The sequence below is a fragment of the Cottoperca gobio genome, chromosome 16, assembly GCF_900634415.1.
Source record: "Cottoperca gobio chromosome 16, fCotGob3.1, whole genome shotgun sequence".
Classification (NCBI taxonomy): domain Eukaryota; kingdom Metazoa; phylum Chordata; class Actinopteri; order Perciformes; family Bovichtidae; genus Cottoperca; species Cottoperca gobio.
Genome location: NC_041370.1, coordinates 21742696 through 21767724, shown reverse-complemented (window position 1 = coordinate 21767724; position 25029 = coordinate 21742696). Strand labels below are relative to the sequence as shown.

The 25029-nt window shown below is 40.3% G+C and overlaps 1 protein-coding gene across 3 annotated transcripts in view; it reads right to left on the bottom strand.

Moving 5' to 3' along the window:
• The window catches only part of oxr1a (oxidation resistance 1a), a 149947-nt gene extending 125194 nt beyond the window's left edge, over nucleotides 1-24753 (bottom strand). For 2 of the 3 annotated variants that reach the window (XM_029450789.1, XM_029450787.1), the window contains exons 1-2: nucleotides 24598-24753; nucleotides 11712-11797 (exon numbers count right to left, since the gene is read on the bottom strand). In XM_029450789.1, coding sequence (XP_029306649.1) covers nucleotides 11712-11728 — 17 coding nt within the window. In that variant the 5' untranslated portion in view covers nucleotides 11729-11797; nucleotides 24598-24753. The remainder of the gene's footprint in view (nucleotides 1-11711; nucleotides 11798-24597) is intronic. The other variant, XM_029450786.1, reaches the window with a different exon arrangement.
• Between the last annotated feature and the right edge of the window lie 276 nt (nucleotides 24754-25029).

The window sequence follows — 25029 nt, the reverse complement described above, 5'->3', positions numbered from 1 at the left end:
CAGAGTGCATTCATCAGACGCCCTGCGACAATAAATTCAACCACTGCACTTTTCCATGATCACAAAAATGTCACAGCAGTCAGCAAATTGAGTTAGATGCAATGGCAGTGGGAGATAGTCGAACAAGCTGCATATCTGACTCCTAACTACCGGCTGTTGGAAGCCGTTTTGTATAAACTCACCATTTTTTTGTATATCATTTTTTTTCTTAATCTGTCCTTACATAAGATATGGAATACTTTGAGCCGGGGATAAAAGCCCAGATAGAGGAAGACTGCACATCTTTGAAATGGTGGCAATTGTTATTGTTGTTTTTCCTCTGGCATTCTCCCCACAGTGAATTACCATGCTTAACAAACACATCCAAGCCCCCCGAGGCACTCTCTGCTGCTCTCTGGCTACCGCTGGCTCAATCTGTTTGCATGGTATAATACTGTACCCTCAGAGATAAAGAGAGGAAGAGAGAGATACTGTTGGCATTACAAATGACTGATTTAGTCTAAAATACATAGAGATGTTAAAATAAACAGCAACTTTGCTTCCGGTACTGGAGGTGTACATTTGTATGGCTGTGTTGTGATGGTGATGGTTGATGTTTTTGTTGTTTCCTTCTGGTTGAGCAGCGTTTACCCTCTGGATGACATTGAGAACTGCTGCGGCTGCCGGGGTTTAAATGTGAGTAATGAAATAAAACATAAATTTGACTCTTCTTCAGCGCTCACCCCGGGTCAGCGATCTCCTGGGGCAACAGCTGCTGCACCTAGCTTAGCTGCACACCATCCATCCAGCAGGAGGACAAGGAGGAAGAGGGGATGAAAGAGAGGAACAGAGAGACGGAAAGAGACATACAAGGAGATGGAATCAGAGGGAGAGAGAGAGAGAGAGAGCGAGAGAGAGAGAGAGAGGTTGTAATGAGGAAGTAGAAGGCCAATGGGGAAGCTTGACTGTACTTCAATGCAACATGGAGGATATTTATCATATGCCAGAGACTGCATAGTGCTGCATACTTGGCTCTTAAGTTTTCCATCCTACATGCTCGGGTTGCACCACTCTCCTCAAAATGCTTAATTAATTTCTCCAAGCAAAATTACTTTAAGAATAATAAAGTATCTTATCTGCCATTTAAAACACCTTTGGAAAATGTTACTGTATGCATGTTTTAAAAAAAATGAAAAAAACTATAATATTCAACTTTTCTGCATTAAAATGTATTAAAACAATTAGATGTAGATTATATATTTTGTCGAGTTGTGTCCAATAATTTTCAAAACCAGGGAAATCTGTCCATTTTATTTTAACCAGATGAAGGATTTTAGTCATTGGACCTCTGGATCTTAAATGATCAGAGAAACAAGCTGAGCAAACGTTAGCGGCAGCTCGACTAGCAGACCCTCTGGGACCTATTTTGTCTGCCCAACATAGTCAGAGAAACCCAGATCTTTCAAATTGAAATTGCTTTATTCAGTGTTTAAAAAAAAATCGGTTTTAATCACCACGTCCGTTTGTTTTGGAGAGGAGGAGACCCTAGTCTGCGGATAATTTGGCTCACGGTAAAAAAAAAAAAAGCCAATCACAATAACACACAGCACACTTGTAGCCACTGTAAACACTAAGGCCTTGTCCAGAGTTTTTGTTGTTGTGCAAACCATTTTTGCTGCTGCTTCAGTGTGATCCTGAAGGAAATCTCAGTCTGAAGGATCAGACTGTACATGATAGTCATTTCTGATATATTATATCCTGTATTATTTTATAGTTTGACCATAAATCTACCATGGCCTCAAAGTGATTTGCATTTCCGCGTCAACTGCTGCTTTACGATTAATTTTTGCGCATTATGATTGAGCAGGTTGCAGAACACAAAGAACAGTTAGAAGCTTTTTCTTTCACCACACCCATGTGTCTCTCACACTTAGATGTATTTACATCAATGTCCTGCACCCCTCTCCTCCTCCTCTTCCTGTGCACAGCTCATCACATGGAGTAACACACACCGGTTATGTGTTGTTGCAGCTTAGGAAGCGCTTGTTTTGATGCAATGGATCTCTCCGCTAATGCAATAAAACATTTTTTAAAAATTGCACAGGATTGTGATCTTAAAGACTATTAATCGTACAGCCCTACCAAACACATCGAGAAAACTGATAAATGAACATGATTAAACACACAGCCCATCAAGTTTTTATTCTGGTGTGAAGCCGTCACCAGTACAGAACCATTTAAATAGAAACGCTTATCTGAAAAGTGATGAAAGCACTAATCTAATTGAGAGAGCCACAAATGCAAAACCACTGCATCTCTCACTTCATGGATTAACAGAGTGACGTGGGAAAAGGATAAAAAAAATAAAGCGAGTCAGATTAGAACTGATCACTTGGAAGCCTTTTGAATGATGAACGAAGGGGAAAAACCCAGCAAGCACAGAATTGTTAGGAAACTTCCGATTCTGGGGAGTGGTACAGCTAGGCTGGCTACCCCCAGCAGTGGTGAAAGCGCGCCTTTGAAGTCGGAAACGGAGCCTGGAACGTAATCCTGTAAAAAATAGTTCTAAATAAAGCTGCATCAAAATTTCATTAGCTGGTGCCCATGGCCTGCAGTCTCACTTTCACCAATTTCACTAGGTGACATTCAACCTCTGTACATTGATCCAATATGTGAGGCAACTGATGGAGGCTCCTGAGGATACGTATAGCCGTTTATTTGTTCTGCACCCCCAACATACTCATACTGCGCTGAAACAGTAAAACCAAATGTAAATACTTTATGTTCTTTAAACTACAACATGCACCAATTCCCACATTAAATAACATAAATGATTAGCCTGTGTTTCATATCACAAGGCACGTGTACATGTAAATAAACCCTGCTCCGGGGGTGTACAGTGTTTGCCGTTGTCGTGCAGCTGTAGAAAGGTCACAGCAACAACACGAGAAAGCAGTAAGGAACATGTGACCAGTAGATAAAGACATGTCCGAAAACACTGAACATTTATGTCGTTTTTTCTAGCAGATTTATAGCCTCCAGCTAGAGGTGAACACCTCCTCTAGGTTGTAGCAGACAGCTTATCAAAATGAGTGACAAGTGCTGGGGTGGTAAACTGAGGGGAAGGAGTGTGGGAATAACACACCTGCCTCAAAGAGAAAACTTGCATGTTAAATCTTATAAAAACAGTGACCTTTATGTTTGTTATGTTGATGTTGAGGTTTATGAGGTGTAATGGATCCTCTGGGTGGAGCTACACCTCATCCCTAACCACTCACTTTGATTACCCAATGCTGGGTATTGTTATGAATAAAGACACACATGTCCTGGGTGCACTGGGAACAGCCCCTGATAATACAGATGCTGTAAATATTAACTGGATTCATCTGGTTAAACATTAACACATGCCCTGAATGACATGTTACCCCAGTTTTTCAAAGTCAGCAGCATGCAGCAACAGCTGCAATCCGGAGCGGTGACTTGTTGAATCTCAGGGGTCATGACTTGATATTTGTAGACTAGATAGAATACACAAATACAGTATACTTTCACAGACATGGAAACCACCTTATGTCTGTCATTCTACATGGGAAATACAAATGCTAAACTAATATTTCAAGCTGGACTAAACAATATCTTAAACCCAGACATAATTACCCAACTTGGCAGTTACCCCCAGCTCTAAGAAGCATTTTAGCATCTTTAAGCTGATTGTTTTGGTTCTCTGGTCAAAAAACATATCAACCATTTTCAGCTGCAACAGGCAGCTCTTTAGGAGAAACAAAATCTCTGATAAACCCACATTTCTAGCTGCTGAGCACTTAAGAGCAAAGTCAAAGTAACTAGCTGGTGAACATGCAGTAGTGGAACATGTTGCCGCTTAAAGGGGCTTAGATTTGTGGTGGCAAGAAACATAACCCCAAATAAATGGAACTGTTAGGATAGTATAGTGCAATGATAAGTAGATGGCTGCTAATTTTAAATATGATGCATCCACACTTTATTTAATGAATGAATGAATGACTTCAAAGCAAGCTAAGGTAGTGCACAAATGCAAAAGGTGTCTTGCTCCTGAAGCAATAAATGCTGCAAATGTAGCACTGCTAAATGCTTTCCCCACATGTGCAGGTCTTTATCTTTTGAAACATCAACAGTGTCTACTCAGGTTTGAGATTTGTGCCAAAACCGCTTTCATTCCTTTTACCCCACACATCAGATGAAATCACGTTATTGGTGGTGGGGTATACTTGCATTGAAGTCACCGTTTCCCCAAATTACAGACTGAAAAAAGCCAGGGCTGATTTTTTGCAACCATTTTTCATCAGAACAGAAAGAGCAACAAGGAATACATTTGTCACCAAAGTGGCTTGAGTGCACTTGCAACAGACCAAGGCCGTGTGTATTGGACAGCCGCAAAATACATCTGTTGTTGTCATGCAAGTGGTGTTTATCCTGCAGATGATTAGAGAAGAGAATGTAGCACATAAGGCTAGGATTAATACTACCACCTACAATCTACAGTAAGCTGTAGACTTGCCTCATCCCGGACGAACACAACATAAGACGTCATCTTGTCGCCAAACTGACCCGACTGTGATGCTGCTCAGTCCAGCAGCTGTAATGCTCTGGTGGTGATCTGCATGTCAGAGCACAGCAGGAGCTCAGATTTTTCATCTCTGGTCACTGATCATCGACCAACGATTCGTTTAACTGCACGCCAAAATCTCTTTAAAAATAGCATTCAAAATATATAGTGGTTGAGTCGGTCAAATCATCAATAAGAGACGTTAGACTGAACAATGCAGTGAGAGGAGACAGGGCCATGTGGAAGATAAATCAGATAACATTTAATATCCACATTCAATGACATTTGAATATATATATACTGTGATTCACAAACAATGACGCATACACAATCTTTTCCTCCATATTCATCCACTCTTACTCCAAATAGGACGGAGAAGAAACAATGGAGTTAATGTGCCCCTTGACATTTGATATCTCCCTCTTTACAGTGTCAGCAAAAAGCCCTCATCATCACTTTCCTAAGGAGTTTAGCCGTCCTCCGGCTCCATTGCTGATGCTGTCACTTCCTATGTCCAGGACCTGCTGCATCAATGTCAGCCTGATCAAAATGCTGCTGCCGTCTGCATATTGAAACTAAGCAATGGCGGTACAGACTAACTTGGACATCTCTAGCTGTGAGACTGATTAGATCCACATTGTTGTTGCTGGCTTGAATAGTCGCCTCTCGTCCACTTTGGGCGTTTTCTCAGCAGTACTACCACTAGCTGGGAAGGAGCCTCCAACTGCACACACAGCCCATCCAAGGCTTGCATGCATTTATTATGTAATTTGTGATAATGTCTTTCGCCTGACCAGAGTCTACCCCATTGACTTCTACTACACTGCATGATTTCCATTCCTTTCTCTTAGAGTGTCTTTGTCCCACACAATGGGTCTTATCTTCATGTGTTTTAACACATTTCGTGGGCTACGGTTTTGAAGCCTCGAGTTTGGCATTTTGGCCATTGCCATCTTGGTTTATTGAAACCAGAAGTGGAGGGTGGAGCAAAGTACAACCGAACGCTGGAGAAAGAAGGAAACTAAAATGTTACAATACACTTTCATGAACTGAAACCACACTGCGAGACAAAACAATGAACGCAGATTAATCGCGCTCTTAGATGCCCCTTGACTCTTTAGGTCACTGTCGCGGCGCGGCCACAGCAGCCTCGTCAACATGATGAAGCGGATGAGAAAACGTTATTTGGCCCAGTGAATGGAAAGTTTACATTAATAAACTCCCGGATGTAACTGTTGATGCTCCATTCTGTGAGATTCCTGCAGCAAAGAATGTTCGAACCATCGGAGAACTTCAAGCTGAAATATCACCTCAACGCAAAGCACTGAGCAGCTCGGAGCTAGCTAGCACCGCCGCTGATGCTAAAGTGAGCGACCCGTCTCGTCATCTCTCCATCAGGCGTTCAGACGCAGAATGAGTCGGTCTACCTGAGACAAATTAACAACTCCATCGTGAAATGTATTGCAATGGACTGCAGGCGGTAGAGGACAGGGGGCTAACGGAGGCTTTACACATGGCGTCACATGACAAAACTTTTAAGCAGCCACAAGATATTGTTTATTGTGCAATGAAAGATGTTATGCCAGATATTAAATTGCACTTTATGTCAAACTGTTGGTCTGTGTTGTCTAAGATAATTGTGACAAACAAGATATTGGAGAAATAGTATTGAAATAAAAGACATGTTGACCAGTTTATAATGTCTACTCATTGATTCACTCATCTTCCAAAACCCATTTGAATATTTTGAAATGCTTCTCACAGCAAATATTGATATATGCGATTAATTTAGATTAATTAATCACAAAGCATGTAATTAATTAGATTAATTGTTTTAATCGCTTGACAGCCCTAATTTTTTATCTTGGAGTTATTGGTGGATGTCATGTGGCTTATTTCAAACTAATGAACGCATGCTATCGTGTCTTAATGGTACACAATTTCAGATGTAACTTCCTTCTCCAAGGTGGGGGAGGTGGGTCCGAGCCTGGAGCTCTGCAGCTAGACCCTTCTCAAAATAAGACTATGGTTGTAGAAAACTAGAATTTCTCTGAGGCACTGTAGCGCAAAGTAGAAGTACTGTTGCTACTGCCATCAGTTCAAGACACTGCAAAGATGGTTAAAATGCTGACTGGGGCTATAGAGGCGTCATGTTATTAGATTATAATGGACACCTGCCAGCCTCCCAGAAAGTACTTTCTGTGGCCAAGTCTGCAGTATAATTAAAAGCAAAAAAACTTAATATTCAACTAAATCAAAACAGACACAGCCCAACCTAAAGTATATTACATTATACAATCTTCAAAGTGCAAGATAGATAATATCTCTGAATGAGTCACAGCCACACTGTTGCAACATCCTTCAAGGTCGGTCCAAGGAGAGCCTGCGTGGCGATGGCAGCCTGTTCATCATGATTGGATCAGCAGGCCTATGCAGGGGGTTAACACATCCCAGCATGCACTCTACTCCCCAGACACCATTCTCTTCCCTCTGCATACATAAGTAATCAAGTGCAAGGCCCCTTGATGTCAATCAACAGCACAAAGCTTCAGACAGTTAGATATCCAATTACTCCTTATGAAGGTCAGCATAAGTGGGGGGTCAATGTCGGATATATTGCTAAGACTGTAATTACCAATGTGTCATTAGAAAATTAACTACCATAATGAATATGTGATATATTGATTGCTGGATAGATGGTAGAGGTGCAGGTACATGGACACTATGTCATCATGGTACAAGAGTATGCCAAGAATAGAGTGTGTGACACGACAGATAAAAGGTGTTAATTTCTTTATTTTTTGGATTGTTTGTGACGAGTCATCCAGTGAGGCGGAGGGGGAACCTATCAGTTACCACCTTTCCACAATGCTTCACTATAATGGGGCATCCCACAATGTACGTCCGGCACACATCCCACTCAAGCTACATTAAACATAAACTCTGTCAGATTAAATGTGGAACAGCTGTGGAGAGATTTGACGAGGTCAGGTAAACCATTTTGCCACTAATGAGTCCAACTTATATTGTGGGAATTTCCCCACGGCTCCCACTGAAAGCAATGACTGGTCTAGTTGTGACACCTTCACGCCGTCTCTCCCTGATCTCTGTCTGAGCTGCTGCTGCCTGCATGACATTATTATTTCCTGTTCCTGTCCCAATACTTTCCAAAAACAGCTGGGAGAAAATACTTTTAATTGATGACCCTACATGGCTGACAACCAAGGATGGAAAACCAAATGACTCTTTGAGACAGTCATCCAAGCAAACACCTCCTTAGCCCGGGAACATAATGCTGAGTGACTTCAACTGGAAACCTGGGGTCAAACTGAGAATGTGTGTATGAGAGCTGGAGTTACTTCACATTTGCACCATTTCACATATAAACGCAAAGAAATTAAGTGCAAACAGCCCTGTACCTCTATCCATGCAGATTGAATGTAGATTAGAATGGTTACAAGTTGGTTAGAATAAATAGTCAAAGTCTAGCCAACAATATGGTAACGTCATTCCTCTAGGTCCTGAACTGCATCCTTGTCCACCCACACTGGTCCACAAAAGTCCGGTATGAAACCTTTTTGCTGGGAGAAATGACAAAAATAGACATTGAACAAACCTTGAAAAGGTTGTTACAAAAATGCCTCGAGTCAAAAGTATTAAGGGAATAACCTGTTTATTTACTATGGGTGGAGTGTTTGTATCTTTGGCTTTTTACATTGGTTATAAACAACTCAGTTTTACCTTGTTGGAAATTAAAATATTGTCTGCTGTAGAACTCCATTTGGTTTAAGATTAAATAGTGAACATGCCATTTCACAATGAAAATGGGTAATTTTATAAAACAGAATCTGTATTTATTTGTATTTAATTAAAGACAGAATCAAGAAATCTCCCTTTTGATTTCATTGGCAGCACCTATGCTGATAAGCGAAACATTGCAGTTGTGTTTTGGATTTCAGTATGATTTGTTTTTGAAGTTTCATCATCTTTTATTATTGCTTTTTTTCTTTAATTGTTGAGTCATAGTTACGGTTTACTAGCTAGCAGTGAGTTGAAGAGAGAGTCTGTCGCGTTAGCTCCACCAACCCTCTCTGGTCACACACTGTGCGCCGCTTGTGATTTTTCCAGGGAATGTCACCACAGACACCTAGTTCACAATAATGCAAATGCAGTCATCAGAGGGCCATAGACTCGATCACCATTGCGTTACCTCATTTGGCAATAGTGACTCAACACACATTTATTTAAATAAAAGGGTTAGGATAACATGGTTTAACTGGGAGTAACCTGCATTACCATTTGTATTATTTTCCCTTCTGACCCAACGAAACTTGTGATAGGAAGGGATGGGCTTTAAAAATAATACATCTCTGATTCAATCAAATAGTTGTGGTGTTGTGTCCACTGCTATTTCTGTGGATGGAAAAACAAGTAACCAATAAGAGCTTTTCAGGTGGGATTAAGAACTGGGACGACATTTTCTTCTCAACTTCCTACAGTACCTACATCCATGAAAGATTGTGTGAATGAGAATGAGACTGACACAGCTGTGCAGGTTGCCGTAACTTTGTATGACTAGGTAAAACAAAAGAAACACCACCTCCTACCACGAAGAAATCAACATTTACTGTAAGTGAAACAGAATGCTAAAATCAGTGTGATTGTCAGGCCAGGCCTTGAAGTAGGGTTTGTGATTGCTCAATCATACCTCTTCTCTTTATGGAGTCGATTTATACTAGCAGGCTGACGCAGCCGTAGCAAGTAAGGCTTTAAATGTGTAATCCAAATCAAAGCTATGGTGCATCACTTCATAAATGTTCTCATTCAGAATGAAAGACTCGGATTAACAGCGCTCCAGTTACATTTTAATGAGCACATGTAGACACAAACGATCAAGCTGTGGATACGTGCACTCTCAGTTTATCCATAATAGTGAAGCAGTTCATCAGAGGAGAGAACATTGAACAAAGTCAGACGCACAAAGTGCAAATGCTTTAGATTTATTTTCAGTGCCTCTGTTCCACACTTCATTCCATTCAAATCAAAGCTAAAATGCTATGTTAAGACGTTTGCCTGATTAAATTTTAATGTAAGAGTTTTAATTTGGCTCTTGCATTGTAAGCAAGTGTTGCTTGAGATGGCTCGAGGGAACCCAAGAGGAAAGCCAATATTAAAAACCCACAGATGAAGCAACAACAGCACATATCTCTGACAGATACACAGACTCCCTCACCCGCTTTATGTCTCGTTCAGCAGTTTAGCAAGAGAAAAATGCTTTGTTTCGTATTCAGCAAAAATGTGAATGAGCTTTTGGAGTCTTTGAATTCCAAGATGCCAGCCTATTACAGTCATTTTGAGCGTATCCGTGTCATCGACTGTGCTGACACAGCTCCCTGAAGATGGAGCGCTGGCTTGGTTTAATCATCTTCTCACCCACAGTACGATGATTACACACACACACACGCACGCACACACACACACAAGCGACACCTTATGACCATGTGACACGATGATACCTTAACCACATGGTACACAAACCTTTATTACTCGTCTTGATTGACAACAAATACTTAAAATAAGCGTGAAGCTATGACTATCATAGTGTAGCCAAAGGAGCAATCAATATCTTACCAATACCTTTGTCAATGCAATCTCAGGATTTGAGAGGTAGTTGTCAGTCTTATCTGCCATCGTTGCCCTACATTCTGATATATCTAGAACCGGCTTCCACATAGTGGTGAGATACTACACAGTGGTTTTTCTTTTTTTAAATAATGTAGTATGAAAAGCGTCTTGGCCTTGGAAATAGGTCACCATTGTGGCTCGTAAGATTTGTATCCAGACATGCTAACATTTATAGCCTACGTTAGAGCACACAACTTGCACTATTGCTCTTGGGTTTTTAGTTTTGGAAAGGCTAAAGAAAAGACTCCACCCTTCAAAAACTCTAGCATTGCTCTTACCACAGCCCCATGCTCACTGCGTCATCATGTTGAGAAATACAATGCTTGACAGGCTTGCCGTGCCTCGTTACTGTTGCCAAGCTACAGTATGATTGACCTATTCAACTATTTTGGAGAGGGGTAGATAGATAGATTCTGGAGGATAAAATGTATTTTCTTAATGCTGCAGATGTGCTGGACTAAACAATCCATACAGAGTGTAGTGAGAAAAGTTACTTCCTTTGTCAAAACTTTATTTGAAATGTGATCTAGATGTACAAATACATAATCTTGACAATATGTGCACATTTTCAAAAATATACATCTGAATAACGTACCGATTTAACATTTCCTATGAAAAACTACAGCTGCAATTTCTGCACAGGACATCCCTGGGATATATAGCTGAAGCGTGTAAAAATAGAATTCACTTTAAAAAAAGGCAATAGGCCTGCACATTGTAACCTTATTGATTCAAAATGTACTGTGCTATTAGAATACATGGAATTAATTATTCAAGAGAAATTAATGTGTTTTCTCAATGGGAGAATGAATGGGCTGTTCTCAACTAAAGATACTTAAATATAAACTAAACCTAAGCTGTGAACTGTTTCACCTAGGATTAAAACAACAGGAAAGAAACAACCAAAAGCATTTTGTTTTGATCCGCCTAACCCCCACTGGATAAGCAATGTGACCACTTCTACCTTGCAGTCAACATCCGGAAAAGCCAACGTGATAAATGATTTATGCAGACTGTACGCTACCGCAAGCCACATTAAATATACAGAATGTACACACAACCGAGGAGGACTGTGAACTGGGTCTCCTAAACTTCCTACAAAATGACGTGCAAGATTATTTACACTTCAGTTCTCTGGGGTCTACGCATTTAGAAATGTGGTAGCTGAAGATATCACCTCAAAGGTGTGTATATGGATTAAGATATTGTGCCTCAAATTATAGAATTCACAGACTTTACACTAAACAAATAATGAAGGTGAATTGTTCTTGTGTTGAGACCTGAAAGCAACCATCACCTTTCCCACACATCAATGTCTTTCAAATCTTAAGTCATCAGTGGAACATAGCTGACCAGAAATGTCAGCCATTATCTGCAGAAGCCATTTTGAAATTCCCTGAGATTTCTGCCAGGCTTGTTTTTTGAGTGGATAAGAATAGATCAAAAGTGACATTGTGCTGACCTTTTGGTGCTGAACATCTTGGCAGCGTCTTCTTTCTCCTGCTCAGAGGCTTTGGGAGGTCGCGGTTTGATGTTGACTTTTCAAACCTGCAGAAAGCACGCACACACGGATGCACACACACACATACAAAGCACAAAAAGACAGGGACAGGGGACAGAAGGAGATAACGGTGAGATTTTCTACAACACAGTCAGTTTGCCCTCAAGTTGTCTCAATGCCTTGGCTACGCTGACCTCAACAACCTCCATTAGCCGGCCTCCAACTGAGCGATTCAAATTGACTGGGCACGGCAGGAGGCAATGAGCAGAGCATAACTCGGCAAACATGACAAAGACAATGCATGGAGTCAAATGTCAGCTTTAATAATCATTCGCTTTACTTCGCCACACCAATTTAAAAAACAGAGTGGAATTAATTAGCACTGAAGCTCAAGCTGAGCGACACGGAACAATTACAATGCAATTAAACAGGAGAACTATAGATCTGCTTGTGTAGGCAAACATGTCACATACAGGCTATTAAGAAGCACCGTCTCTGAATGGTTAAGTCCCCAAACTGGGTCTCTCTCTAGATGTCTACCTACCAAATGATATAATAGCTGGGAATTAAGGATATCAGAGACTGTGGAGGAGGAGCTGGAGTAAAAGAAGGTAGGGTTCAATAATTAATGCCGAGGTCTATGCAGGTCTCACTTCTCACCCTCTCTTGTCTGTCATGAGATGAGTGGAGGGCCAGAGGGAAGGAGGAAAGGAAGGGAAGGAGAATGGTGTGATTAAAATGCTCAGCCCCATCTAACTTCTTTACCCCACCGTCAGTTAGACGCACCATCCCCTCTCCTGCACACTGGTGGGAGCAGAGGAGAGCTGAATAAGCAGGCGTAAAGGTTAACAAAGTAATGAGACACTGGAAACATCTGATAATTCATTCAGGCGACATGGAAACCGCGGATGTACTCACTCCTGTAAGTAATCTAAAACAGTGCAGCAGCCAGTGTTGTTTCATGATTCACAGATGTAACAGTACAGGCAAGCGTCCACCAAAATAAAATATTATATGAAAAAAATATTATTTCTTCTTATTCCTTATATAATTATTTCCTCATATCATATTTGACAGACCTAGTTTTATAGACAAAAAATATTTTAAATACAGCCTGCAGTTAAGATTAGTTGCTCTTACATTGCATTACTGTTAAGGTATAACGTGTGTTTGATAATGCTATTAGCCGGATTAGGATTGGAGTAGTCTCACTGTTAGAAGCCAAATAAAACACTCATCTCAGATAAGGCTAAAAGCTATTGACAATTTGTCAACAGTTTCACACTTGTCAAATGGCTTCACCACCGTACAAAACACATTTTGTCAAACTAAAAGTCTACAGCCATGCTAGCAGATCTGTGAGGCTGTACTAACGCTGCCCTCTCACAAGGTTGGCAGTAGCTAGCTAGCTTTGCAGTTACACCAATAAATTAGCTTTGAGCCAAGATGCTTCCAGTGACAAAGCTAACATGCTAATGTTCAGCAGGGATAGTTTGCCAAGATAACCAAATTAGTTTAGTGTGTTAACATTTGCTGATTAGACAAAAAGTAAAGACCAGGCTGATGGGAATGGCCTTCATTTGCAGGTATTTGGTCATAAATTAGATTCAATTAAAAATGTTAAAGGTGCACTGCTAACAATCCATACAACAGTTCTTGAGACATAACAGTTCTGAAAATCTTTAAACTCTAAAGCAGTACATCACATCTAAACGGTTTTATTTATTTTTTATATCCAAAACATTTCATCCCATTATGGCAGCAGGGGGACGTTAATGAGATGAGAAATACCTCGCCATAAAGGGCTGCAGGTACATGCACACTGACAGCCAATTATTTAGAAATATTGCATTTCATTAAAGCAAACTGTTTATCTAATCTGAGGGAAAATTCCGAGCCCAGGGAGTACAGAGAGATCATTTCAATGAGTCGAATATTTTCCTTTTCCATTGCTGTTAAAATGTGACTCATCCTTCCATTCGTCACAGTGCTCCAGGCCTTTAAAATGATTACACAAAGTGCTTTACCAAACCCACCACTCCCCTACGAAAAATAATAACAAACCTTCGAGCTTTAAAGGGTCTATACTGAACCAAGACAAAACATTTAAATACATTTAGATGTTATTTGGGACTTTACGAGGTCAGCTTCACCTGCCAGTGGATTGAAAGGGAGTTCCATATTTAAGCAATATACAGTCAAATGAAAAGCAACATGAAGCCAACAAAGCGGAGAACGGAGAGGATAAAACAGAAATACAGGCAGTCTTCTTTGGGTGTACCACATCAAGTTAAAGTACATTCGACTAATGTCTCATTTAAGTCATGCGACATTGCATTTGGATGTTCTTTTTTTTATCAATTTTGAACTGTGAAGGCAAAACACCCACAAGGAAGCTAAGCTCAGCCCAGGTAAACTTTTATGCAACCATGTAACGATTTACAATACAAGGATACAAAGATGATGTATTGTCATTGTACAAAACAGGGTTGTGCAACTAAATGAAGTTTTAGACCCATTATTCTGCTACAAAACAATAACAAAAATCAAAGCTATTTTTTGTGGTGTGGCGGATGATGAACAATGAACATGACACGACAATTGCTTTGTTCTGTCACTCGGTAACATATTGGTCATACAATTTCATTCCTCTGTTTAAGTGACTTTAATCTGCCGTTTATTAGCAGATTTGGTACGGTTCCATTTCATTTTTATAATCAGTATAAAGATAACTAACATTCCTCAGTTTTACATTAGTTCCTGTTGTGCGGCTGGAGTAAAAAGATAAACAAATCAACTTTCGGTTTGTGTTTGAGGAATTTAGTTAGCTGGGTGACAAGATGCATTTAGCTTGGATTAGTTAAGCAGCAGGGCGCAGAACTAGAATTATCTGCAGACATTGTGCGATTCAGATATTTATCCGACATGTTGTCACACAGCAACTTCACTGGGATGCACAAAGCTTTTGTTTTGCTTAAATCTACTTAGCTAGAACCCACATTTCCACAAAAATAAAAAGTGTCAAAATTACAAGACTACTCACCCCAGACACAATGTGGTTCCAGTAGCAAACTTGATGTGAAATGTTAACGTTTCATATCACAGTGAAGGCAGATCTGCTTTGGACTAAGACCACTGTAGTCTAAAATGGGGAGTGTAGCCAATAGGTCCAAGTGTGTCAGTAAATCATAAAATCTCTCAGTGTTAGCTTATTTGTATGATTTATCTGTCGTTCTGCACTATCACCAATGCATACAGCTACACCACAAAAATGCCCCAGTGGAGCCGTGTGCTTCCTCCTGACATGAATGGACCTTGTCCACTTCTATCTCTATGGCAGAAGAACCTTGTTTGAGGATGTTTTCCTTGCCGAGCTTCATTAAGCCAGCCTTGTGTTTCAACCCAATTGTCTCTGCGCGTGCAGAGCATCCTGACAAACACTATCAGCATCCAGGCATGTAATGGATTGAGGCAAATCCCTCAGACAGACAGAGGGACAGCAGGTATCGCTGGTGCTCGGGTGTGCACTTTTGCTGAACGCTGCCGGCCGTAAAACAACAATGACACAGGGGTGAAATGTGTTCGGCCTAACACACAGGTTTAAACTCAGGCCTGACAGAGCTATTTTACACAAAACAAAAGATGAGCTAAGCAAGTATCCAGTGCACAACAACCAACTACAAACAAATGAGGCAAAATTCTATCCCAGCTGAGGCGGATGGAGTAAATTCTATTTTTAAATCCATATTGTTTTAGATGTAAATTTAAATTCTCCTTAATGCTGGGTTTATGAATGACGGGAAGAGAAGGTAAATAAAGATATCTGCTGTGCTGGTTCCTGGATCAAATCCAGTGTGAGCAGGAGAAGTGGAGTATTGATCAGAGGTAGGATAAGCTGGCCCAGCATGCAGCTAAATCAGTAACAGCCATGAAGAAGTACAGTGGAAACAAAACAAAACACCACCAGCCATGTAACAGAAGGTATAGCACAAGTATTTTAAAGCAAGGCATAGCCATTTTCTTTTCCAATACGCCTCAGAAGCATTCACGAAAGAGCAGGAAACACTGATTTCTGTCCTCTGACAGCTGAGACAGTGTAGCCATTACCTTTTTGTCTAAATCCGTTTCTATTGTCAGGTATGTTGACTGTATTGATACTTGCCGCAGGCTTGAAGGGTGCACAATTCACTGACATGCAATGAAACTGCACACGATTTCTCAGTGTGTAACAATGTTTGAATGAGGACTTATCCATCGTCAGTGTATTACAGACACAGACAGAAGTACCAGCCTGCAAGCAAAACAATGTACTGCTGTGGACGGGGGCAGCAGCAGCAACACATTTTAGTCACCTAAAAGAAAGGCCTAAAGAAAGAAATCTAAATCAGCTTAAGTGCACACTACATTTAGAATATTTTCACAGCTTTATCGAGCTCTGAGACAGCTATACATTCTATATTTCAGAAGGGGAACTGAAGTCTTTATCCATGTTCTCACCAAAGCCACAAGATTCCCTTGAAAAGAAAATGCTGGTCTACCGCTGCCTCAGCCAGTTAGTTTGTTTGTGTTATTGTGTCACCTTTAGTGAATACGAACGAAACAATTGCTAAATCCGAACAAACCAAAGTCACACAATAATACCAACAAACTAAGCAGTCGAGGCAGCGGTAGACCAGTGTTGTGTTCTGCAAGGTAAAATTACTGTTCTTTTCAACGGAGTCTGGTGGCTTTGGTTAGAGCATAGATGGAACTAATGGCTTTAGCTCCCCTTCGGAAAGGACTGTCTGACGGCAGTGAAAGAATTCTAAATATAGTGAAGACTTAAATGGTAAATGGACTGCTTTGATATAGTGCTTTTCCAAATCTTTTGTGATCGCTCAAAGCGCTTTACAACACACACACACACACACAGGATCAAACCACCGACCTACCAACCGGTGGACGTCCACTCCTGAGCCACAGCCGACCTTGAACTGATAGTTTTATTTTTTTGGTGTTTTGCCGCTTCCCCCGTCCACCGCAGTACATTGTTTTGATTGCGGGCTGGTACTCCTGTCTGTGTCCCCAAACTGGGGACCTGCCAACCGCCATCTACTGTTGGTTATTCACAGACTATGGCATCCATAGTCTGTGAATAACCTACAGTAGATGGGTTGTACCTCATACAGTACTACCCGACTTCAAATACTAGCCCTTTAATACAGAAGATTTACATGTTACCTTACATTATAGTGCAACAATTAACAGTTAAACATTCAGTGAAGAGAAACCAACGCCTAATTTGAAATGATGAGTATTTGGGGAGTAATATATTACAATGTAGTCCAGTATCTGCAGTGGTATTTCAATCAGGGCCTGGTTCGCTGCAGTGATGACTCATCTCCCCTTCTGTTCTCCACTCCTGTCCCCTGGTTGTCCCATTGTCTGCGCCTCACCATCGTTTACATCTCTCCTTTCTCCACAATTTATTTCCTTGGCTGTCTCTGGTGGCGCACACAGGGCCTGATTGCAGTACGTTTCCTGATCTAATAGGGGTCACATTAGCCTGGCAGGAAACACAATGCCATTATGGAAATGCTCAGTCAATTACTGGGAAACGAATAAACACCCCCTTTGTCATTTTTGACTCTTTGCACTGGGCTAATGGTTGCGATGCATGGTTGTTATCTGCTCAGGGCATCTTATCTGCGTGTCCCGGAGGAACACAACAATACGCTCGAGGTCAGTTGTGTCATTGTTGGATTGTTGGGTTGCCCTGGATGAGAGCGTTTCCCCTGCAAATAAAATATCTCAATGTAAATTTTGCCAGCCACTAGCTAGCAGAAAGGGATAATGGATTCATCTTGTTTGACTTGTCCAAACATCACGTTGCCGCAATTGCTTTCCTGTACTGACACCATCTTCAGGATATCTATAGACCCAAGAATGACAACAGATGCATGTTTGACTTCAAAAACATATTTATTTTTAGTAACTGGATTTATTTAGACAGAAAAACTGAAAATACATTTATAAATATAAAAAGTAAGATAATAACTAATAACACATTAAAGGGTTCAAAGCAACTAATGGAAAATAGTTTTGCAGTTTACTTCCTAATATTCCACCATCAAACAGAGCACCAGGACACTCATTCCAGCCTGAAACATAACAGCTACTTTTATAGACTGTGGGCATTGGGTAATATTATCTATGCTTATGGGAATGCCAATGCAATGAGGTTAAAATATGGAGAGCTATAAATGTTTCTTAAATTACCATTTCCACCAAACAGAACACACGTTTATTTAATATGTTTTATTAAACCTTTTGTACCTAGTCCCATAATGAATTTAAATACATGATGAGAAGGTTATAAAAAAGCATGCTTGTAAAGTGAGCTCCCTGCAACACTAATGCTTGAGAAAATTGCCATAAAAGTTCTTAAACACATCTCATTTGTGTCAAAAACCAAAATGTTATGGTTTTACAGTGAAGTACATGCTGTAACTACTTCTACCTGGGTAGGCAGATTTTCTTTGTGGCTGGCTCTAGCTTCATATTTATCACTTCTCATATATGTAGCAAAAATTGCAAAATTATCAAACTATTCCATAATTCCTCATTAAGATGAACCTTTGCTCTGCAAAGATATGAAAGATATTATATTATTGTTATTATTAAGACATTAGCGCTGTCAGCTATAGTATAGCAAGCAGTAGAATCCTAGAAGGTTCCCTCTCTGAACATTTTCCTTAAATCCTCTAACTGTCAAGCCCGCATGTGAAACGTCATCTCCTGCGCATTACATCAAAATGTCGTAATGTAGCTCAATGAAAGGGTCGGTGAAAATGAACCACTTAAAGAGATATTGACATGAGGGCCGAGCAACAAAGTCATTCCTCACACCAAGGGAACCATGCTCTGCTCTTGCTTGACAATACAACATCATTCTAGTCAGGAACTACACCGCCCCTTGAGATTACATTATGCCAAGAAAACTACTGAGAATCTTTTCTTCACAGTTCACCGTTTACTCAAAATAACCCTCTGCCTTCCTGGGTTGATCTATTTCTATCTGAGTGTTCCTGAGGTTTCTATGTGCATGGAGGCTGAACATGAAGATGTCAATGGTGGGGGAAAAAGGAAACCTCAGCTTTCCAGCAGCGTAGCTGATGGCAAGGTATGTACAGGAGCTAGAACACTGTCAGTTTGAGTTAAAGACATGTACACAGTTGGCTTGGGGACTGCTCTCTGCTGAGTCACTTCACTGTGTGATATTAGGCTGACAGAGACAAATGCCTGTAGAGTCTCAGTCAAAAATGACTCCATCCTCTTGCTTTGATTCAATTAGCTTTCAAGCAGTGTCCCAAAGTGGAACCAAAGGCAATGTTCGCTCAACTTAAGTGATGGGGCCAAATCAGATTTTAGTTTGCTGACAGCATCGCCTTCTTCCCATCAAGTTATGTGGCGTGGGTTTTGTGATGCATGTCATCTGGCTGTCACATTATCACTCCATTCGCAAGGGGAGGGAAATGTACTCAGAACGTGACCTTACATTTACAGCTATTTGGATGATAAGTTTGGTAAAGTAAAATGTGCAGATTTATCAGAAAACGTCTGCCCGTGCAGGGGTGAAAAATGGAAGAAATTAGCGCAGATTGATCACTCACAAACCAACTCGATGGAAACTTATTTAATAATCACTTTACGAAACATCAACATCCAAAGAGTGCCTCCGCTATTCTTTATCCTATCTATCCATAATCAGTTATTTAGGTTACATTGTTGGACCCAGAAGCATCAAAGGCCAAGTAGACTGGAAGGAGACAGAAGAAGAGGATATTCTGTTGCTATGCTCAAGAAAGAAGGAGGAGACAGTGGGGGGAGGTCAGTGTGGCTTAGCATGGCAAATCCTCTGTAATCCTCCAACCAGCCCCATGCCTCCGTTTACTGTATGTAGGTAGCCATTATGGACCCAGACCAAGCCTGCTCGGCTACTATGTAAGCTACATCCTGCTGCAACCTCTCCTCCACTATTGTTCCATGTTCTGTTTGTCCTCCGTAAATCTCTTTTTGAGATTATCATCATTAGACGGCGGGATAACAAGGAGGAAGCCAGACAAAAAAAAAAAAAGGAGATGAAAATCACATAGAGAGGGGTGAGAAAACAAAACATTCCGCAGGGTATTTATACCAAAACAAGGCCTGGAGGGGGCTGCTCTATGGCCTGCAGTCTGGCTGTGTGATCACAGCTTTCTTTAGATACAAAGTAAAATCATTATGGAGAACTGGAGCTCCATCTGTGACTCCAGATCACAACACTCATATGTAAACATTAGTCACTTCCAGCAAAGGGCACCACACATAAAGCATCGATGTGGAATGAAAGCATCGTCCTGTCTGGGAATGTGTGCCACATCTTTGTAAACAATGTCTCAAGCCGGCATGGACCCATAAAGCAACGTAATGGGAGTATGTATTTCTTGGAAACTTTGAATTTCATTTTCAGCTGGATTCCTGGAATCACATTACAAGAGATGGCAACAAATCACTGAGTCACTGCCCTTGTCATTACCTAATCGCTTTCTTGTGGATTCAGGACCCTCCCTCACGCCTTTTGTCTCTCTCCCTTATCTGAGGTTCGGAGCACCACACTTCTCCCTTTTCCCAAAACATCATCAAAAAGAACAGTTTGCATAAACCTAACAAGTGCAAAAGCTGAAATAAAACTGAATTAATTCCTTCAGCGAGCAGTTGAGATGCACATGCATCTGCTTTCCAAGATCGGAGGACAGTTTCACAGGACAGTTTTTTATTTTATGTTAATCAGCTATTGAGCAAACTAGGTGAGCAGCATACATTGTCTCTTTAAAAGTGATCTAAAGAATGAGAAATATTCCCTCTAGCTGCTGAGTCAGCCATCTACAAGTAGTTTGGCAAGTGTGTTCTGTTGTGATCACTCATTTCAACATATTTAATGAATCAAGTGAAGCTTTTACACCATATGCTGTTTTTTGGACTGTAAAATAGCTCATTGGGAGAAGGAGCAACTACAAGGATCTTATGCAGCCTGAACAAAGTGCTTAGCAGAGTAAAAGCATTGGCCCGTGATCAGAGGGAAGGCGATTTTGGTTGCAGACAAACCCTCTTTAAGAGATTTATTATTTAAGATTAACGGTCTCATGTGGCACTGCCCAGCATCATTCAGCCTCAAACGCGCGTTTATTCTTTTTCATTGCAACAGCTTCCATGAGTTTCAGAAGGGTTTGAACACGGATTAGCAGCAGCCAGTTAAGAGAGCAGATTTAGGGCTCCGGCTCCCTCTGCTCTGTTTGACTGCAGGGTTCTTAGAGAACTATTGGAGAACCATATGTATTACCAGTACATACAATAACAATAACATACAATAACAAGAAGAGATGACCACTAACGAGTCAGAGTAGAGTTGGGTCGTACAATCGTGGTTACTCCAGATCATTGATCACCAGCAGGTGGCAGGAGTTTATGGGAAAATATTAGTTGTATTACCTAAATATTGCTAGTAGTAGCAATAGTAGTTTAATTATTTGTTTTGTTTTTTAAACAATTTATTATGTTTAGCATTTAGTTTTTTTTTAGAGATGTTAGAAATTAAATTTGAAACAAAAAGATTTTGAATAATCATCTTGAGCGTGGCTCAGCAGCATCTGAAATAATCGAACCTTTAAGCTTTCTGCTAACAATACAGTTACAGCTTCATGAATACACATTTATAAAAGTGTGAACATTATATTTAACATTAAAAACTAAATATCTATTTAATAGCAATATCTACTCTATTAAACAGCTCCCTTTTTAAAAGTATGTGCTTTGTACGACAATATCACGGCATCATGTTCCGTTTAACATTACTATCTGATCTTTAATATTACAATCCAAAATGAAATCCTTAACATTATGGAAAAGTGACGGAAAAACAGTTTGTAATTAAAATATTTAAAATTCACTCGTGCTGATTCACAGGGCTCAGCGATTGGCCATGCAGCTCCACCAGAAACGTCTTTATTTTATTATTATAACATTCTGATAGTAAGTTAAAATTGCCCCGATATCGTCATAGGAGAAATAAAACGTTGATCGTCCCTTTATCGCTGACACATGACTCAATCACCAATCGGCACAAGCCTAACTCAGAGGAAACATTACTCCAGGATAAGTTGTGCAGAGAACTGCAGACACCACAGAATCCCCACGGAACCACTTACATCTGCAAGAAGCCACTCAGGGAGGGCTATACAGAACCACTCATTTACCTTTATCTCATGAAAGATCAAATAGTATAAGCTCAATGTAAAAGCTAATTGTAATAGAGATTGATTTACACTCAAACTAAATTTACACAAAGTGTGTTTTCAGGAAACATTCTGCCGGCATGAAGTCACATCTGATGGTGATTCAGTCTGTACTCTCAGCTCTACCTGAGAGCTGTGTGTGTGTGTGTGTGTGTGTGTGTGTGTGTGTTAATGAGGTTGCAGAGATAGATGAGATAGTTGCAGCTGTTAAAACACCACATGACTCACAGATGAATCTGAGAGATACTGCATTTTGTCGAGGCCACCTCGATAAACATCGAGCCTCTTCCCTTACAGCCTCAGCTTATCTGCCCCACAACAAAGCATCAAAAGCATGAAAGCACAGTTTGACATACTGTACATGCATATTTCGTTTCAACTAATTGAATTTGTTTCTTTTTAAAATACCATGAAAAAAAATCATTCCTACTAAGTGAATATAGTTCAGTTTCATCAACACGAATCTCAATACAGTAATCAATTGGTAACAGCGAGGTCTCACAGACGACGGCCGGGTGAAGGATTAATCAGAGCCAGCAGGACCGTGCAGAATTTCATCATGAGAGTCATCATTCAAGGCGTGCGTGTGTGTGTGTGTGTGTGCGTGTGTGTGTGTGTCACCGCCATCCTTTGGTAACAGAGGTGTGTGCTTCTTGTTTTCTCCAACATGACAGATTCTCAACACTCACTTATTTCACAAGATTAGTCCAGATTACAATTTGAAGACTACAGGATGGTCAGGTAAACTGCTCAGCATTTCAAATATAAATATTGGAGTCGGAACAATTAGTCATTTAATTGTTGACAACAATCCTTCATTGTCACTCTTCAAGCACAAATGCCCCATTAATGGTAACATCAATGGTAATACTTTGCTGCTTTCTCCATCTTATATAACAGCAGACTACATATCTTTGGGTTTTATACCATTAGTTGGATGAAACAAGCCGTCTGAATAAGTTGCCTTAGGCTGCAGGAAACTGACTTTTCACTGTTTCTACAAATTTTAGAAACAAAACGAATATATCGAGATGTACTTGGCAAATTAAATCAATAATGAAAATAATTGTCAGTTGCAGCTCTAGTTTGAGAAACTCCTTTTAGAGAACATTTTGCATTATTGCAAATTGTTAAAGTAATTTTTCATGTGTTCGGCCTCTTTTCTTTTTTTAAATATCATATTAAAAGTAGATATCTTTCGGTTTTGGAAAACAAAACAACACATTTAAAAGACACATTGGACTGTGAGAAACTGGGATGGACTTTTTTCACAATTTTCTGACTTTTTTCATGAAAGTTATCAGCAGATTAATGAATAATGAAAATAAATGTTCAGCTCTAGTTGGAGTAGCTGCTTTTAGAGAATATGTTTGCATAGATTCCAAATGAACAGAACCCCTTGGTTAGTTGTATTCATGAAGAACATCTAGGTTTTCTAACTAATGTGGACCAAGTAAAACAACGCAAACATATTTTCATCAGCATGTAACACTTAACACTTAACACACAACTCCTCCACCGACCTTGAACATCTCATAAACCCTGAACAAACTACAGAGTGCATCAGCAGAGCCCAGTGTGTCTCTGGACAGTAATACAGCTTCTTACCTGAACACGCTGACCCCGCTCTGCACAGATATGTTTTATTAGGATGTATAATAAGAGATTAAGGATCCTGGACGATATGCAGACCCTGGAGGAAGCTCGTTCTGCACCTTATGGGGCTATACCTTATTGCATTATGCAATGTTGTATTAGGCTTAGCTACACGCTACTCTGCAGGGGGGGTTTGGGCTGATGCTGATGACTCACTTCATTAAGTCTCTCTTCCTCAGAGCTTTCTAGTTGCTGAGGAGTGAACTTTCCACACCCCCACATTAACACTGACCTCAGACGGCATTAGCAGGAGGTAAACATCCACCTCCCACCGAAACAAGAAGATAGTATTTTATACAGACATACCTGAAGTTTATGATGAACTTACTTCAATTACTGGCATCTGTTGTGTTTTCATGTTTTTATTTTATTAAGATTATTTGTTTAAGTCTATAGTGACTTTATCGCACTTATAGTATCTTTATTCCCCTCTAGTACTTCTTAATGTTCCTATACTATTCATGCAGGGACTCCCCACCTACTATTGCTGGGATATGTATCCATTAAACTCCTAAAATATAGTCTAGGAAAGAGAAATGGCTAAAACACGTTACTATTAATGCTAAAGAAGAATATAAAACTACCTTCTGATAGTAGTAAAACTACAATTAAACGACAGAAATAGCCCCATATGGTGCGTTTAGGAGCAATTTATGCGACCCTTCACCTGCACTGTCTAAAAAGCATCACAAGAACCAGCATCCTAAATTAACTATTTGTAAACCATGTGGGCTATTGAGCTACACCAGCAACACGGAAACACAACACTTTGCAAACATTAAACCTTTATAAGGAAACGACTTATCCGGTCATATCAAAATAAAGCCGAATGAATCGTTTCGGAAATAACAAACACGTCGCTGCACACCGGTACTTACTTTCAGACGGACAACACGCGAGGAGCCGCTTCAGGTGCTCGCAAACATATTCGGACACACGATGTTAGTGTTAGAGTGTTTCTTCATCAGGCGTGCACCATCGCGGGAATGTACACACAGGCAAACATGCGGAGTCATTTGACCTTCTCCCAATAGAAACTACCATCGGTGAGACGTAGATAGGGGAGGAGCGGACGATACCAAGCAGGCGTCCTAACAAGGCGAGGTGGTGGGGGGGGGGGGCTGTCACGCTGGGATGTACTGCAGGTTCATTCCATTAATATACATACAAATACATTCATTTACAACTCAGAGCCAGTTAACACTGTACATACAATTCAATAGAATATTAATTAAAATATATATATACTGTATCTATATGTTTTAAAGAATGAGAATGTTATATATAGATAGATAGATGGATGGTGTATA